The sequence below is a fragment of the Tupaia chinensis genome, unplaced genomic scaffold (assembly GCF_000334495.1).
Source record: "Tupaia chinensis unplaced genomic scaffold, TupChi_1.0 Scaffold141530_1, whole genome shotgun sequence".
Taxonomy (NCBI): domain Eukaryota; kingdom Metazoa; phylum Chordata; class Mammalia; order Scandentia; family Tupaiidae; genus Tupaia; species Tupaia belangeri.
The window spans coordinates 388,053-404,739 of record NW_006201391.1 but is presented as its reverse complement, the minus strand read 5'-3'; the positions used below and the strand labels follow the sequence as shown (position 1 = coordinate 404,739).

General features: G+C 41.2%; 1 protein-coding gene across 1 annotated transcript in view; it reads left to right on the top strand.

The window, feature by feature from the left end:
• The window catches only part of KDM5A (lysine demethylase 5A), a 105,083-nt gene that overhangs the window by 37,361 nt on the left and 51,035 nt on the right, over positions 1–16,687 (top strand). The window contains 5 exon segments of the mRNA XM_006163218.3: positions 439–597; positions 3,867–4,048; positions 8,734–8,896; positions 11,661–11,780; positions 14,569–14,763. Of these exon segments, the coding sequence (XP_006163280.1) occupies positions 439–597; positions 3,867–4,048; positions 8,734–8,896; positions 11,661–11,780; positions 14,569–14,763 (819 nt within the window).

The following is a 16,687-nucleotide window of genomic DNA, read 5'->3' as shown; positions in this document are numbered from 1 at the left end:
ACATGGCCGACCACGGTTCAAGTCCTGGATCTGGAGGCTTGCTCTTTCACTTTCCCACTCTCTCCTTCTCTCTTGCTCTGTCCCTCTCTGGTCAAAATAAAAAAATGAAATAAATGAATGAATAAATAAAAAACGAAATAATTCTTTAAAAAAAATATTCAGCCTTGTTGTTTTTATTTCTCTCTTCTTCCTTGATACTCTATCCTTACAGTTGGGAATCAGCTTCTTTGAGAAAAAGGCAGTTTAAGTAATTTTCTCTGAACATTCATGCTGTCTTTGGCTGTTACCAGCTCACATGGAAAAAGCTAGGATCCCAACCATTTCTGCTCTGGGAAGTTAGGATGTTTTTCATTTCATCATGGGTTTATGTTCAGCTTGACCTTTGTGCATTATGTTATAGTGCATTAATAATCAGTCATCTTTGCTTTTCCCATATAGATGGTTCCCACAGAACTAGTAGAAAAGGAATTCTGGCGGCTGGTGAGCAGCATCGAAGAAGATGTTATTGTAGAGTATGGAGCAGATATCTCCTCAAAAGACTTTGGAAGTGGATTTCCTGTGAAGGATGGCCGGAGAAAGATGCTGCCAGAAGAGGAGGTACGAATAGTATTTTCTTTTTTTTTTTTTTGAAGAAGTTTTAGCTATAGGGTACGTGCACTCGTCAGACAGAGACAGAAAGCGAGAAGTCACTTCCCAGGGAGGATGGTCATGCTGCAATCCCTTCTCCTCCGTTTTCCTCTCGGGATCTTGGGCACGCACGCACATGTGCCCAGCGTGAGTTTTAAGCCACCGGGTCCGGGATGCGAATCACGGTCGACTACATGGGAGTCCAGCAACATAGCCATTACGCTAACTGCTGGTCCTAACAGATAGTATTTCTAGACTTCTGCTCACCTCCAATTTAGCCTTTGCATAGAAAATGACCTTGCTTTTTAGATTTATCTTATTATTTATTTTTTAATTTTTCTATTACATTTTATTTATTATTATAATTTAATTTGACCAGAGAGAAAGAGAGAAAGCAAGCAAGCTGCCCGGTTCGCAACTTGTCAGTCATGTGGGAATCCAGCACTTCAACCACCATACCACCTGCTAACCCCTTAATATTGTTTAATTTGACCAGAGAAAGAAGGGGAAAGACAAAGTATAAAAGCAAGCTGCCAGGTCTGGGACTCAAACTGTGGTCAGCCATGTGGGAGTCCAGTGTCCCAGCCGCCACTTGATTTATTGGTCCCCTCTTTTTATTCTTATTTCCTGTATTTCTGAGTATGACTCTTTGACTGTGCCCCCTGCGCAGACTGAGAAATATATCCCTTCTCTCTGTAATTTACCTTTTAAATTCTTGTAGGTTTGCCTCCTAGAATGTTTATTCAGATCTAATCTATCCTTGGAAGCTCAACTCAGGTTCGTCCTGTTCTTTTTTTTTTTTTAAAGGTTTTTGCTGTAGGACACACGTGTGCTCGCTGGAGAGAGAGAGACAGTGACAGAGAGAGGGAAAGTGAGAAAGGAAGCTGCTAGGTCCATGACTCAAACCAGGATCAGTCATGTGGAAGTCCAGCACCCTTAACCACCACACCATCTGCCGGCCCCTATTATTATTTTAATCTGCCATAGGGCATGTACACTTACCGGAGAGGCAGAGCGAGAGAGCGAGAGAAAGAGAAAGTGAGAAAGCAAGCTGCCAAGTTCGGACTTGAACTGTGGTCATCTATGTAAGGAATCTAGTGTCTTGACCACCATGCCACCAGCTGGTCCCACTCCATGGTTCTTGATTATGCTCTTGTAGTTTCTATCTCCCTGCATTATGAGCAATCGTCTGAAACCTTAACTATGCTTGTTTAGTTCCCATCTATCTCCATATCTCTGCTTAATGGACAGTTTTCTCAGACCTATCTTCTATAATAGTTCACAGGTTTGGGACCAGCAGATGTCATAGTGATTATGTCACTGGACTCCCACATAGTCAACTGTGGTTTGAGTCCCATACCCAGTGGCTTAAAACTCACGCCCAGCGTGTTTGTGTGCATGCCCCAAATCCTGAGAGAACAATGAGGAGAAGGGACTGCAATGTGGCCATCCCCCTAGAGGGTGATTTCTTGCTTTCTATCTTTCTGTCTCTGTTTCTCTGGTGAGCACACATTCCCTATAGCAAAAATCTCCCCCCCCACCAACAAAAAAGTTACAGTGGTTCACAGATTCTCTCTAGCTTTGTCATTGACTATCAAACCCTCTTCCTTTTGTGTTTTTGTTTTGTTCTATGTTCTTTGGTTTTGCTATAGCAGTTTCTAAACTAAGTATAGTAATGCCCACTTTCCTCACTGTCTCAGTACCTAGCATGTAGGTTCAGTTTGAACTTCTAATAGAAGGTGGATGAATTTACTCTTGTGACATCACTTACCTTATTTCCTATGAGAATTCATGTTGCACTTGAGCAAGAATGTACATGACAAAGGCAAATAACATCTTAGAATTATTTTGAAATTAGTTCGGTGTTGCAGACCCTTGGGCTCTGTGAGAACTGCTCTCCATGAGAGTGAAAGGCGTCACAGGTCTCTACAGAGTTCTGCTAGCTTCAGGGATGGGTGTTTGACATTTAATCTTCAGTGCCTGCGTCTGCAGTAGTTAAGGAAGCTGCAGCACGTTACTCTCTCATTCAGGCTTTGCTTCCTTTCACTTTCTAGAAATTGGTCATTCCTTTCTCTTTTGAATTCATCCGTGAAACAAGTTATTTTATATTTTAACATTTCTAATTGTCCGTGTAGTAAGTGATAGTGGTGGTGACTTTCTGTGTTGTATCTTTCTTCGGTGTTGCTACACATTTATGATTTTGCATATCACTGGTTTTTTTGGGAGAGGTTTTTGCTATAGGGCATGTGCACTCGCCAGAAAGACAGAGACAGAGAGACAGAAAGCGAGAAATCACCCTCCAGGGGGTAAGGCCACGCTGCAGTCCCTTCTCCTCCATTCTCCTCTTGGGATCTTGGGCATGCACACACACGCACCTGGTGTGAGTTTAAGCCACTGGGTCTGGGACTCAAACCATGGTCAACTACATGGGAGTCCAGCGATATAGCCATTAAGCCAACTGATGGTCCCATCATTGTGTTTTTTAAAGAATTATTTATTTAACTTAATTTTTTATTTACTTTTTTTTTTTTAAGAATTATTTTATTGAACTTCATTTATTTATGTATTTATTTATTTTAATTTGACTACAGAGGGACAGAGAGAGAAAGTGAGAAAGCAAGCCGCCAGGTCCCAGACTTGAACCTTGGTTGACCATGTGGGAGTCCAGCGACCCTAACCACCACGCCACCTGCTGGCCCCTTTATTTACTTACTGTAATTTGAGCAGAGAGGAACAGAGCGAGTGACCGAGAGAGAGAAAGCAAGTCGCCAGGTCCAGGACTTGAACTGGGTCAGCCATGTGGGGAGTCTAGCGCCCTTAACCACCATGCCACCTTCTAGCCCCATCCCACTGTGTTTTGTCTTCACAATATCTAGCACCATTCCATAAAGATACTAATAACATTTAGTGAACTTAGGAGGATAAAGTAGAAATGGAAGAGCAACCTATTGAAATAGGTCTCTATTTTATTGGTGGTTGGGGAATACTAAGAAGCGCTTCCTATGTGCTTTGGGAAAAATCAGAGGTGTCTGAAATAAAGGGAAATCTAAATACAGTCTTGACAGGAGATAGGATTAGATATTGAGTTACATATAGTAGAGAGCAAAGAGCAAAGAGTGGAGATTTTTATGGACTAGATTATTATAAATATAAAGTTTTTACATTTTTGAAAAACTTAGAAATTTCCGGCGTGTGCTTGTCATTTCTGATCCTTTGTTCATGTGTGCTTTCTTGTATAGGAGTACGCACTCTCGGGGTGGAATTTGAACAACATGCCGGTGCTGGAGCAGTCTGTTCTTGCACACATTAACGTGGACATCTCTGGTATGAAGGTGCCGTGGCTCTACGTGGGGATGTGCTTTTCCTCCTTTTGCTGGCACATCGAAGATCACTGGAGTTACTCTATTAACTACTTACACTGGTGGGTACAGTCTTTGGTACAGCTTACTCCGTAGAGACCTGTTAAAAGTTATAATAGCAGCTGATACGTTAGGGAAAACTCACTTTAGAAGTATTGTCTACCCTATATTGGGGAGATGGAGGAGCTCTTAGGACACCTTTCATTTTGAAGTATGTTCACAGAGCAGACCTTCAAGTGTAGACCAAATGGTGCTTGTTCAGCCTACATGAACATTACTTTGTTGTTACTACTTTGGTATTCGAGATAGGATATTTCAAATTTATGTAATTAAGGTCTTGACTAACATTCATTATTTGACAATTTTAAAAAGAATTCTTTATTTAATTGTATTTATTATTGTTTTTTAATTTGCTATAGAGCATGCACACTCACCAGAGAGAGACAGAGAGATAGAGGGAAAGTGAGAAAGCAAGCAGCCAGGTCCAGGAACCTAAGCACGGTTGGCCATGTGGGAATTCAGCACCCCTACCACCACGCCAGCTGCTGTCCCCGGTATTTGAAATTTTCAAATAATTTTTTATTCTTAATAACTCTCTCTCATGGGCCTTCTGGCAATAAAAACAGGAAAAAATTAGTTATATTTTCCCTAAAAATATGTAAGTTATATGTACCATCATTAAATTCTTTTGCTGAATTCTTTTGCTTAATTTCTTTTATCTAACCCACAGTTTTTATTTACTTGACCAGTTCCTTGCCCAGTCTTTTCTTTTTTTATATGTCACACGTTTAATGGAAAACAATGAAAAAGGTTATTTAAATAATCTAGTCAATAAAATTTTATCTTTCATATCATGTAATTTTTCTTTGGTATCTGTCCATATTCTTATGATGCTCTGGAAAGTAAAACATTTTTTTAAAAATAATTATTTATTTTATTCATTCATTCATTCATTTATTTTTATTTATTTATTTATTTATTTATTTATTTTTAATTTGACCAAAGAGAGACAGAGGGTGAGAGTGAGAGAGAGAGAGAAAGTGAGAAAGCAAGCCACCAGATTTAGGACTTGAACCCTGGTCAGCCATGTGGGAGTGTCCAGCGCCTTAAAGACCACGCCACCTGCTGGTCCCTCGAAAGTAAATCTTAAGTTCACTTTCACTCATCAGATCTTTGAGGAGAAGCTCTAGGGTAAAGATGCAAATTCAGTAGCAACCCCACGTGGTTCTCCACTTACATTTCTTAACAATCCCAGTTGTGTCTGGGACACGTCGTTCTCCATGCTGTTATTCGGAGGTCTGGAAATTGAGCGAGGAGGCACTGAAGTTTCCCTTGAAATGCGATTTCTGCTGTACACTAAACTATTATCAGGCTTTCCAAGAGGAGGTGATTCTAGGCTGGTCTCGTAGTAAGACTGCTGAGTAAAGGTCTGTTCCGCTGTTTCTCCACAAGACGTCTGGCCCTGACGGCTGCTAACTTCTCATCAGTCTTTGCCAGTTTCTCGGATAATGATTTTCTAGCTTGTGATTTTTCTAGACAGAGTTGCTTATATTTTTCTAATTCTGTTCTATTAGAATCTTCTTGAGAAGCTCTTATTTTAAGGAGTCCAGATTCTAGTTCTCTCATTCTGAGTTCCATCTGAAGCATAATTATTCGCTTTTAACTGCTCTGAGTTTTCCTGAGCTACTTCTTGTGCCTTATGCTTTTGCATATTAACTTGAATATCCATTTCAGATTGACGGGGTTTTAAATCTCCTTGGAAACTAATTTCTCCATTTTCATATTCATTTCATTTCTTTCTTGTCATTTCCAAGAGTTTCTTACGTCCAGTTATCTCTTTCTCTAATTCACCATTTTTCTTTATTTCTTGATCCAAATTCTATTCCAGAGATTGTTTTAGCTCAGTAAGTTTCTTTAATTGTTCCTTTCCATCCTCAGCCTGGTTCTTCTGAAGCTCTTGAATTTTATTTGGTTGCTTTTGGACTGTAACTTTTAACTTGAAATTTTCATTTTCAAACTTTCTTCTTTAAATCCTGGATTTTATCTTCTAAATTAATGTGATTATGTGACGTAAGCTGCAGTGAAGCCTCCAACATAGATTGTCTTTTTTTAAATTTTTTTTATTTTTTTAGAGGTTTTCGCTATAGGGCGCGTGCGCTCGCCAGAGAGAGACATAGAGACAGAAAGCAAGAAATCACCCCCAGGGGGGATGGTCACACCGCAGTCCCTTCTTCATTCTCCTCTCGGGATCTTGGGCATGCATGCACACGCACCCAGCGTGAGTTTTAAGCCACCGGGTCTGGGACGCGAACCGCGGTCGACTACATGGGAGTCCAGCGACATAGCCATTACGCTAACTGCTGGTTCCCAACTTACTGCTGCCTTCTTTTTCTCACGTGCATCTGTCCCTGTTTATTACTGGATTCTGTTCATGGCACAGTACTGGGTTACTCAGACAGGAGAACAGCCCACTTACCCCCTCCTCTGATGAATTTGCAAGGCCCTTGCTCAGTCTTGTGTGTTAACTAGGTGTGATTTTTCTCTCCATTTCGAAGGTATGATCAGATCATACTATGCATTGGAAAACTTAAGTGATTTTCTTGCTGTGTGTCATTTCTGTTCTGGTAATATGGTAGCTACTAGCCACATGTGGCAATTTAACTTGGATAAGACTAAATAAAATTGAAATTTATTTCCTCATTTGCACTAGCTATATTTTAAGTGCTTTACAGTTATGTGATTAGAGGCCCCTGTCTTGACCAGCACAGAGAATTGTTGGACTATGTTCTGTTGGGGATACCACTGTTCTATGGTTTTGTGAATTGTGTGAGGATTAAGAAATACAGCTAGTCTTGGGCTGACTCGGTGGTCTAGTGGTTAAGGGATCCAGATCACACATGACCAATCACATGGTTTGAATCTTGTCCCTGGCAGCTTGTAGAACCCACTGGGTGCATGCGGATGTGTGTCCAAAACCCTGACAGGATGGGGAAATGGAAGAGTAGGGACTGCAGCATGACCTTGCCCCATTGGGGAGTATTCCCCCTCCCCCGGCTGTCTCTGGCAAGTGCATGCACCCTCTGGCAATTTAAAAAGTTAAAAAGAGTGAGAGAAAAATACATATATTCTATAAATAGCCTAATTATATACATTTCCTAGGAATGCAACTTAGTATTCTGAGTGAATTCGCGTCCTAAGTATGGTGGGTAATGGCGCCATGTCCTTTGTCCTTGAGGGTTGTAGACAAACCTGTTTTCAAGGCTCAGTCGTTTTAGCCTTAGATTATTTCCTCACGTAGTAAAGTGGAACTCAGCCAAGTTTCTTATAGGTATTCTAGAGGACTTTGCCTTTGACTTCGATCCCTGTACGACTAATTAGAATGTCTGATGGACCTGTGAGTAAAGGTACTGTGTCAGGGGGCCAGCAGGTTGTATAGGGTTAAGGTGCTGGACTCTCACATAGCCAACCATAGTTCTAGTCCCAGACCCAGTAACTTGAAAATCACACTGGGCATGTGTGAGTATGTGCTCAAAATTCTGAGCGGAGAATGGAGGAGAAGGTATTACATACAGCATGGCCATCCTCCCCTAAGGGAGGATTTTTCACTTTCTCTGCCTCTGTCTTTCCAGCAAGCACACACACCCTATAACAAAAATCTCTCCAAAGCAAAAAAGCTAGTATGTCAGTATTCTTTGGACCAATGCTTGATTAGTTCCCCCCCCCCACTATTTAAAAAGAATAATTCTATTTTTAAAACATTTTTCTTCCTTTTGTATTTTTTTTTTTTATTGCCAGAGGGCCTATGTGCTTGCCAGAGAGAGAGGGAGAAAGCAACTCCCAGTGAGATTCAGTCATACTGCAATCCCTATTCCTCCATTTCTCTGTCCTCTCAGGATTTGGAGCATGCACCCCATAGTTCTAGTCCCAGACCCAGTAACTTGAAAATCACACTGGGCATGTGTGAGTATGTGCTCAAAATTCTGAGCGGAGAATGGAGGAGAAGGTATTACATACAGCATGGCCATCCTCCCCTAAGGGAGGATTTTTCACTTTCTCTGCCTCTGTCTTTCCAGCAAGCACACACACCCTATAACAAAAATCTCTCCAAAGCAAAAAAGCTAGTATGTCAGTATTCTTTGGACCAATGCTTGATTAGTTCCCCCCCCCCACTATTTAAAAAGAATAATTCTATTTTTAAAACATTTTTCTTCCTTTTGTATTTTTTTTTTTTTATTGCCAGAGGGCCTATGTGCTTGCCAGAGAGAGAGGGAGAAAGCAACTCCCAGTGAGATTCAGTCATACTGCAATCCCTATTCCTCCATTTCTCTGTCCTCTCAGGATTTGGAGCATGCACCTACAATACCCAGCATTTTTTCAAGTCATCTAGACCAGGATTCAAAGTGCAGTCAGCCATGTGGAATGTAGTGCTTTAACTGCTTGGCTACAGGACTAGCCAGTGCTTACTTTTCATAGACTCTTCTTCCCGTTCGATGATCCTGTTATCAGTTAAAGAGTTTGTGAGTTTGGGGTTGCCTTTTTAATAGTAGAGATAAGTATATATGTACCTTTCTTACCTTACCACCTGAACAACAGCACAAGTTCATGAGGTGGTTTCTAGGATTCAGGGTAATATCATCCGTGACCATGGTATAAGTCCAGTTTGATTATACTTGAGCAGGTTTGGACCAGAATCCGTGGCCTCCTCTGTCCCACATCCTACCTAGCTGAGCAGTTCTTTCTTTCCCAGGGGGGAGCCAAAGACGTGGTACGGTGTGCCCTCTCATGCTGCAGAGCAGCTGGAGGAGGTGATGCGGGAGCTGGCTCCTGAGCTGTTTGAGTCGCAGCCTGACCTCCTGCACCAGTTAGTCACCATCATGAACCCCAACGTGCTGATGGAGCACGGCGTGCCTGTGAGTGTTTGTCTCCCTTCGCTGCTTTGAACTTAGTTATTTTAGGTTTTGAGTAGATAGAATTATAGTGTAAGCTTTCGTAACTAACTGGAAGTGAAATGAAAATTTATTCTCTGAAGGGAACAACTGTTATCTAATTAGGAAGAGTTGCTTTAAAATGTGAATTATACTGTCTGTATAAGCTATTTATTTAGTAAAATAGCCTTTTGTTTTCAGTAAATCATTGCCTCCTGGTTTGAACAAAAATCTCATGTTAATTATGATCTAACTTAACTAAAATGTAGGTAGGTATTTTAAGTGGTAGCTCTTATAAATTCTTATCCTTATTTTTTTCATGTAAATATTTCACAGCTTATAATATATGAGATAAGTAAAAATATACTATGAATACCTTTTTTACATTAACTTAACTTTGAAATGCTTTTAAACTTATCTGTTGACACATGATAAAAGTATAAATTTAGTAAGCTTGGTAATGGGGAGGGTAACCAAATACCCATTATAACCTTAAATTAGAAAGTAGGTTAATATCCATAGTATTACCTTTCTTTTCTTTTCTTTTTTTTTTTTTTTGAGAGAGTTTTGCTGTAGGGCATGTGTACTCACCAGAGAGACAGAGAGAAAGACAGAAAGCGAGAAAATGACCTCCCGTGGGGGTGGCCACACCACAACCCCTTCTCCTCCAGTCATCTTTCTGGATTTTGGGCACGCATACACACACTCCCAGTGTGAGTTTTTAAAATTTTTAAAAAGAATTATTTAGTTATTTAATTCCATTGTTGTTGTTGTTATTTTCTAATTTGCCTAGAGGCATACAGAAAGAAGGAAAACGAGAAAGCAGGTCCCAGGTCCAGGACTTGAATCGCAGCCTGCCATGTAGGAATCCACTGCTCTTAACCACCATGCCACCTACTGGCTCCGGTGTGAGGTTTTTAAGCTACTGGGTCTGAGACTCGAACCGTGTTCGACTATGTGAGAGTCCAACAACGTAACCATTATGTCATCTGCTGGTGCCTATTTTGTTTTATTTTTTTAAATTTTTGCTAAAGGGCACGTGTGCTTGCTAGAGAGAGAGAGAGAGGGAGAGAGTGAGTGAGTAGTCACTCCCTAGGGGGGGTGGCCATGCTGTAATCCCTTCTCCATTCTCTTCTCAGGAATTTGGGCAAGCATACACATGAGACCGGCCCAGCATGACTTTCAAGCAGCTGGGTCCAGGACCTGAACCCCACAGCTGGCCATGTTGGATCCGTTGCCTTAACTACCACACCACCTGCTGGGCCCTTATGACCTTCTTTAAAAAACAAATTTATGATAGAATCTAAGGATTTTTTCCCTTCCTCCTACTTTTTTTTGGTTTGTTTGTTTGCTCTAGAGCACATGTGCTCATTTGAGAGTGATAGAGAGATGGGAAAAGTGAGAAGTTACTCCCCCAGGGGAGGTAGCCCCACTACAATCCCTTTTCCATTATCTTCTTGGGATTCTGGGCATGTATGCACAGGGGTCTGTCGTATTTTTCAAGCTACCGTGTCCAAGACACAGACTGTAGTCAGCTGTGTGGGATCCAGCTGTCCCAGCCTCTGCACCACCTGCTGGCCTGAACTGGGACTTTCCAAAATATGTGTAATGTGAAATGAACCGAGATTCAGGTAGACTGATTTCGGGGGTTTCTCTCAGGACATTGGAGCTAATCAATTTAGTTTCCCCCAAATTATCCAAAGGTAGTAGGGCATTTCATTTATTTTTTTTTAAGAATTAGTTAACTTTATTTACTATAATTAGTATTACTTTTTTTGTTGTTGTTTTGGAGAGGTTTTTGCTATAGGGTGTGTGCACTCATCAGAAAGAGAGAGACAGAGAGGCAGAAAGTGAGAAATTACCCCCCAGGGGGATGGCCATGCTGCAGTCCCTTCTCCATTCTCCTCTTGGGATCTTGGGCACGCACGCACATGCGCCCGGCGTGAGTTTTAATCCACCGGGTCCGGGACTCGAACTGTGGTCGACTATATGGGAGTTCAGTGACATAGCCATTACTCTAACTGTTGGTTCCATTATTAGTATTACTTTTAAAATTTACTATAGAGCACATGTGCTTACCAGAGAGAGAGCGTGAGAGAGAGTGCGAGCACACCCAAGAGGGAAAGTGAGAAAGCAAGTCACCAGGTCCAGGATTCAAGTTGAAATTGGCCATGTGGGAGTCTAGCACCATAACCACCATGCCACCAGCTGGCCCAGAGCATTTCATTCTTTACTACTATTTACAACACAGAGTTTTTTTTTTTTTTTTTTGGGGGGGGGGGGTTTTTGTGTGAGGGCACTGGCCCTTTCCGGATTACAGAGAGACAGAAAGTGAGAAATCACCCCCCAGGGGGGATGGTCACGCCGCAATCCCTTCTTCTCCATTCTCCTCTCGGGATCTTGGGCACGCATACACATGTGCCCAGTGTGAGTTTATGCTACCAGGTCTGGGACTCGAACCGCAGTTGCTATGTGGGAATCCAGCGACATAGCCATTACGCCAACTGCTGATCCCGGAAATTTTTTTTTTTTTTTTTAGAAGTTTTTGCTATAGGGTGTGTTCATTCACTAGAATTCTGGAAGGTAGAATTTTGGTTACTTTTTAACCCTGATAATGTTTTCTGATATGTATAAATGAGTCTTTATTGTTTTCAATTTTAGAAGATATTTCTGAAATTATGACTGATAAAATCTCCTTTTTGTTTTGTTTTTTTATTTTTTTGCATCTCTGTTCCCAATTTGCACTTAGGTGTACAGGACCAATCAGTGTGCTGGCGAGTTTGTCGTGACCTTTCCTCGTGCCTATCACTCGGGATTTAACCAGGGCTACAACTTTGCTGAAGCTGTGAACTTCTGTACTGCTGATTGGGTCTGTTCTATAACAAGTGGCTGTTGTACGTCTACTAACCCCTCTATAAAATGCAGCTTAGTTGCCGTAACAGTTTAGCTAGGCTCAGATAGGGTTCATGCATATTTTAGTGGAGACTGCAGTGACTATAGTTGGAAAGTAAAGTAGACTTCCCATCACGTCTTTACTTAGAAGACTTTATGTGTAGTTCATTCATTTCCCCATTGCATTTGAAGTTTAGATGGGCAGTTGATATTTTCTGAATCCTTTTCTGAGGAAGTATGCTTCTTCTAGTCTTTGCTTCCCCCAAGTACTTTTGGTTCTTATGGAGATGATCAGGCATTAATTCTACCACATTTTTCCAATATCTAGCTTTGGGATTCTTTATTTTAAAATACGTCTTCATTGACCTCAGCCACCATGGCGCAGTAGTGGTAGAAGTGCCCTGTAAGGCTGGAACTTACATGGCAACCACAGGTTTGGGTTCCTTGGCTGGTCTGAAGACATGGCAGGTACCCAGTATCCCAGCGAGCTGGAAGACTGGGGAAAGGAGATTGCAGCATGACAAGATCCTGTTGAGGGTGCTTCTTGTTCTCTTTCTCTATCATGAAAAAAAAAAAAAAGCCATAATTTTCCTACTGAAAATTGACTTCATTTTCTTCTTACCATTTGTGTTTTTTATATTACTTTTTTTTGGTAAAAATAATTTGCCAGAGGTCTTGGGCACTCACCAGAGAGGGAAGGAAGGGAGGAGAAGAGAAAGCACCTCCAGTGGGACAGGGACACGCTTGCAGGTCCTTCTCCATCTCTCCGTCCTTTTGGAGTTGGGAACATGCGTGTACATGTGCTGGTGTGTTTCCCACTGGGTCTGGACTGGGACTAGGTCTTGAACCATGGTTCAGCCTTGTGGAATCCAGCTCCTTTTAACTACTAGGCCATGGGCTGGCCTAATATATTCCTTCTTTACCCCTCATTTTAAAGAGGAACAGTAATACTGACATCTCGGTGTGCTGTACTCCCATATGAATGATAATGCCAGTGATTGCTCTTTCTCTTTTGTATGAAGCAGATACCAAGAAGTCACTAGTTATGTTTATGTCACATTGATTGGAAAGAGACTGCATATTTGTAATATATACCTATTCTTTTTCAGTCATGCTGTTTCTTTTCCCCATTCTTCTTTCAATCATGCTGTTTTTCTGCCCAGTAATGTTTTTGTGAAATTCCTTAATAATGTTGAGTCTTATGTTTTTTTCTGGGTACCTTAATTTATTCTATTTTATGACTAACCATATAGAGATTATTTTTGTTTTGTTGGCTTATGGGTAGAATGATATAATGAACAGTCTTATTGACCCAGTAATTTTAAATTTCTTCCTTATTGGAACCAGCAAATGGCATAGTGGTTACATAGCTGGACTCCCATGTGGCTGACCGTGGTTCGAGTTCTGGATCTAGAGGCTTGAAACTCATGCCAGGTGCATATATGTGTGCCAAAATCCCAAGAGGAGAATGGAGGAGAAGGAATTGTGGCAAGGCCATCCGCTCTTGGGGGTGATTTCTTGCTTTCTGTTTCTTTGTTTCTCTCTGGCAAGTGCTTGTGCCCTTTAGCAAAAATCTCTCTAAATAAAATAAATACATTTCTTTCTTTCTTTCTTTCTTTTTTTGAGAGGTTTTTGCTATAGGGCACGTGTGCTTGCCAGAAAGACAGAGAGAGACAGAGTCAGAAAGCGAGAAATCACCCCCCAGTGGGGATGATCACGCCTCAATCCCTTCTATTCTCCTCTTGGGATCTTGGGCACGTACGCACATGTGCCCGGCATGAGTTTAAGCCACTGGATCTGGGACTCGAACCCTGGTTCACTACATGGGAGTATGGGAGTCCAGTGATATAGCCATTACGCCAACTGCTGGTCCCAATATGTTTTTTTCTTATTACGCTTTGGAAACAGTCTAATTTTTTTTTTTTTTTTTTAAATTTGCCAGAGGATGCATGTACTTGCCAGAGAGATAGAGGAAGAGGGAGAAGAGGAGGAAGAAAGCACCCTTCAGTGTGCTGTGGTCATGCTGCAGTCCTCTCTCCTCCTTTTCTCCATCCTGTCAGGAATTGGGGCACATATGTACGCTTGCCCAGCAGGTTTTTCAGTCTGCCAGAACAGAATTCAATAATGTTGTCAGCCATGTGGTGTCTGACTCCTTTAATCACTAGGCCATGTGGTGATTTTTAAAGGGATTTTTAGGTGTTAAAATCAGCTTTTGCTTTGGTTTTTATGAAAAAAAAAAAAAAGAAAAAGAAAAAGTCAGCTACTGTAGATTGGTCATTTAGTATTGTTTCCCTCTTTTTTTATTTTTATTTAGTTATTTTTTTAAGTAACGACTATTCTTTCTCTTGAGTGGAAATTCGAATGCTGAATACTTCCACCTAGGTCCCTATAGCCTGAACTTGTAAACATTTTATTTACTTTATTATAATTGTCTCTCTAGGCACGTAGCCTCATACCAGAATGGTTTGCAGTCGTTTGCCTCATTTATGTGTCAAGGAACTTCTTTTTGATGTCTATGATGAGTTGTCAGCAATGTAGGGCAAGAATTTAGCATCTTAGATTAGATTACGGGAATTCCCTATGAGAAGGCCTTTGACATTCTGGTTGGGATATAAAGGGTTAATATTTATAGCTGCCTCTTTCAGTCAAATGGATTTTGTTATTATTATTTTTTATAATAAAAAGGAAGGCCTGGAAGGTAAATAGTGGTTCTGTTCTGGTGTGTTATAAGCAAGTAATTTAATTTGGAAATCTCTTGTTTTTAGCTACCCATTGGACGTCAGTGTGTAAGTCATTACCGACGGCTAAGGCGTCATTGTGTCTTTTCACATGAGGAACTCATTTTCAAGATGGCGGCAGACCCAGAATGCTTAGATGTGGGGCTGGCTGCCATGGTGTGCAAAGAACTGACTCTCATGACTGAAGAAGAGACACGATTAAGGGAGTCTGTTGTACAGATGGTGAGTTTGCTGAGCATATTTCCTATATTTGATACTGCTTATGGCATATAATAAAAATTGGACCGATGAGTCTGTTTTCATCTTTGATTTCTTTAGGAATTAGACACAAAAATTACTAGTTTAGAAGTTATGTAGGGGCTGGGGCCAGCAGGTAGGATGGTGGTTGGGGCCTGGACTCTCACATGGTTGACCATGGTTTGAGTCCCGGACCTGGCGACTTGTTCTCTTGTTTTCCCTCTCTCTTTCTCTGGTCAAATTAAAAGAAAATAATAAAGAAAATAATTCTTAACAAATAAGTTATATAGGGGCCAGCAGATGGTGCGGACTGGTTGGGGCACTGGACTCCCGCATGGTTGACCATGGTTTGAGTTGTGGACCTAGCTGCTTGCTTTCTCACCACCCCCCAGCAGTGACTATAGCAAATTTAAAAAAATAAATAAATAAAATAGATCTTCTTTTTTTTTTTTTTTAAAGTTAAATATATATATATATATATATGAGTGTGTGTAAAATAAAGATATATACATGTGTATATGCACACATAGATCTGTGGCAGAGGCCTGGGCACATGTGCACACAGGAGAGAGTATGGGAGAAGGAGAAAGTGAAGAGAAGAAGAGAGCCCCCCCAGTGGAGCCTAGTCATGCTATAGTTCTTGTACTTGTACTTTGGTCAGGATCCCGGGCTTCTGCATCTGCTGTGTTCTTTGAGCCACCAGAGCATGAACTCAGTCCCTGGTCAGTTGTGGGATCTAGTTGTCCTTGGTGCTTACCTGTTTTGCTTTTGGGCTGGCCCAGATCTTGTATTTCCACAGTTGCCATTTTGGTTCTTTTTTTTTTTTTTTTTGAGAGGTTTTTGCTATAGGGCACCTGCATTCCCCAGATAGAGAGACAGAAAGTGAGAGATCACCCCCCAAGGGAGATGGACACACCACAATCCCTTCTCCTCTGTTCTCCTCTCGGGATCTTGGGCATGCATGCACACGCGCCCGGCATGAGTTTTAAGCCACCCGGTCCGGGACGCGAACCACGGTCAACTACAATGGGAGTCCAGCGACATAGCCATTACGATAACTGCTGGTCCTGATTTTATTTTTATCTTTTTAAAAAAAATAAGTTTTTTTTAGTTTTTTTTTGCCACAGAATGTGTGCATATGCCAAAGAGAGACAGAGACACAGAGCAGGAGACTGAGAAACCACATGCAGGGGTGTGACCATACTGCTGTCCCTTCTCTAGGCATTTTGGGCCCACATGCACATGTGTCTGGTATGCTTCTGGGCCTGGGGCTCAGACCTTGGTTGGCCATGTTGGAGTTCAGCACCTTAACCACCATGCCACCTGCTCGCCCCTCATCTGTAGATTTTTACAACTAGAATCCTAATAAGTAGAATTTATCTTTTAAAATATTATATAAAACATTGGGTCAGGGATGAGCAGGTGAGTGGTGGATAAGGTGCTAGACACTTCTACCTGGCTGACCATGGTTCGAGTCCTGGACATGGTGGCTTGCTTTCTCACTTCCCTCTCTCTCTCTTTGTGTGTCTCTCTCTGTCAAATTAAAAGTGAATGAATATGTAAAATTAAATAAATCTTTTAAAAAATTGGGAAAAGTTATGATGTATTTTTTCTGTTTTTCTTTGCAAAAAATGCGCCATGATTTTTCTGACAACCCAATAGTATATTTCTTCTAGCAAGAAAATTCAAATTCTTTTGTCCCATGAACATTTTATGAATAAAAGTTATGTTTCTTGTGATTATATACCACAAGGTTGAATTAATCTGTCTTTCCTGCTTTTTGAATAATTTAATGAAAAGGAAGGGCTAAAAACCAAGGGTTAGGATTTGGAATGCTCTGGGTAAACCTTGTGTCTATCACTCTGAGCTAGGGCACGGATGAGGAAACGTGTCTTCAGCCTCCTCTTTC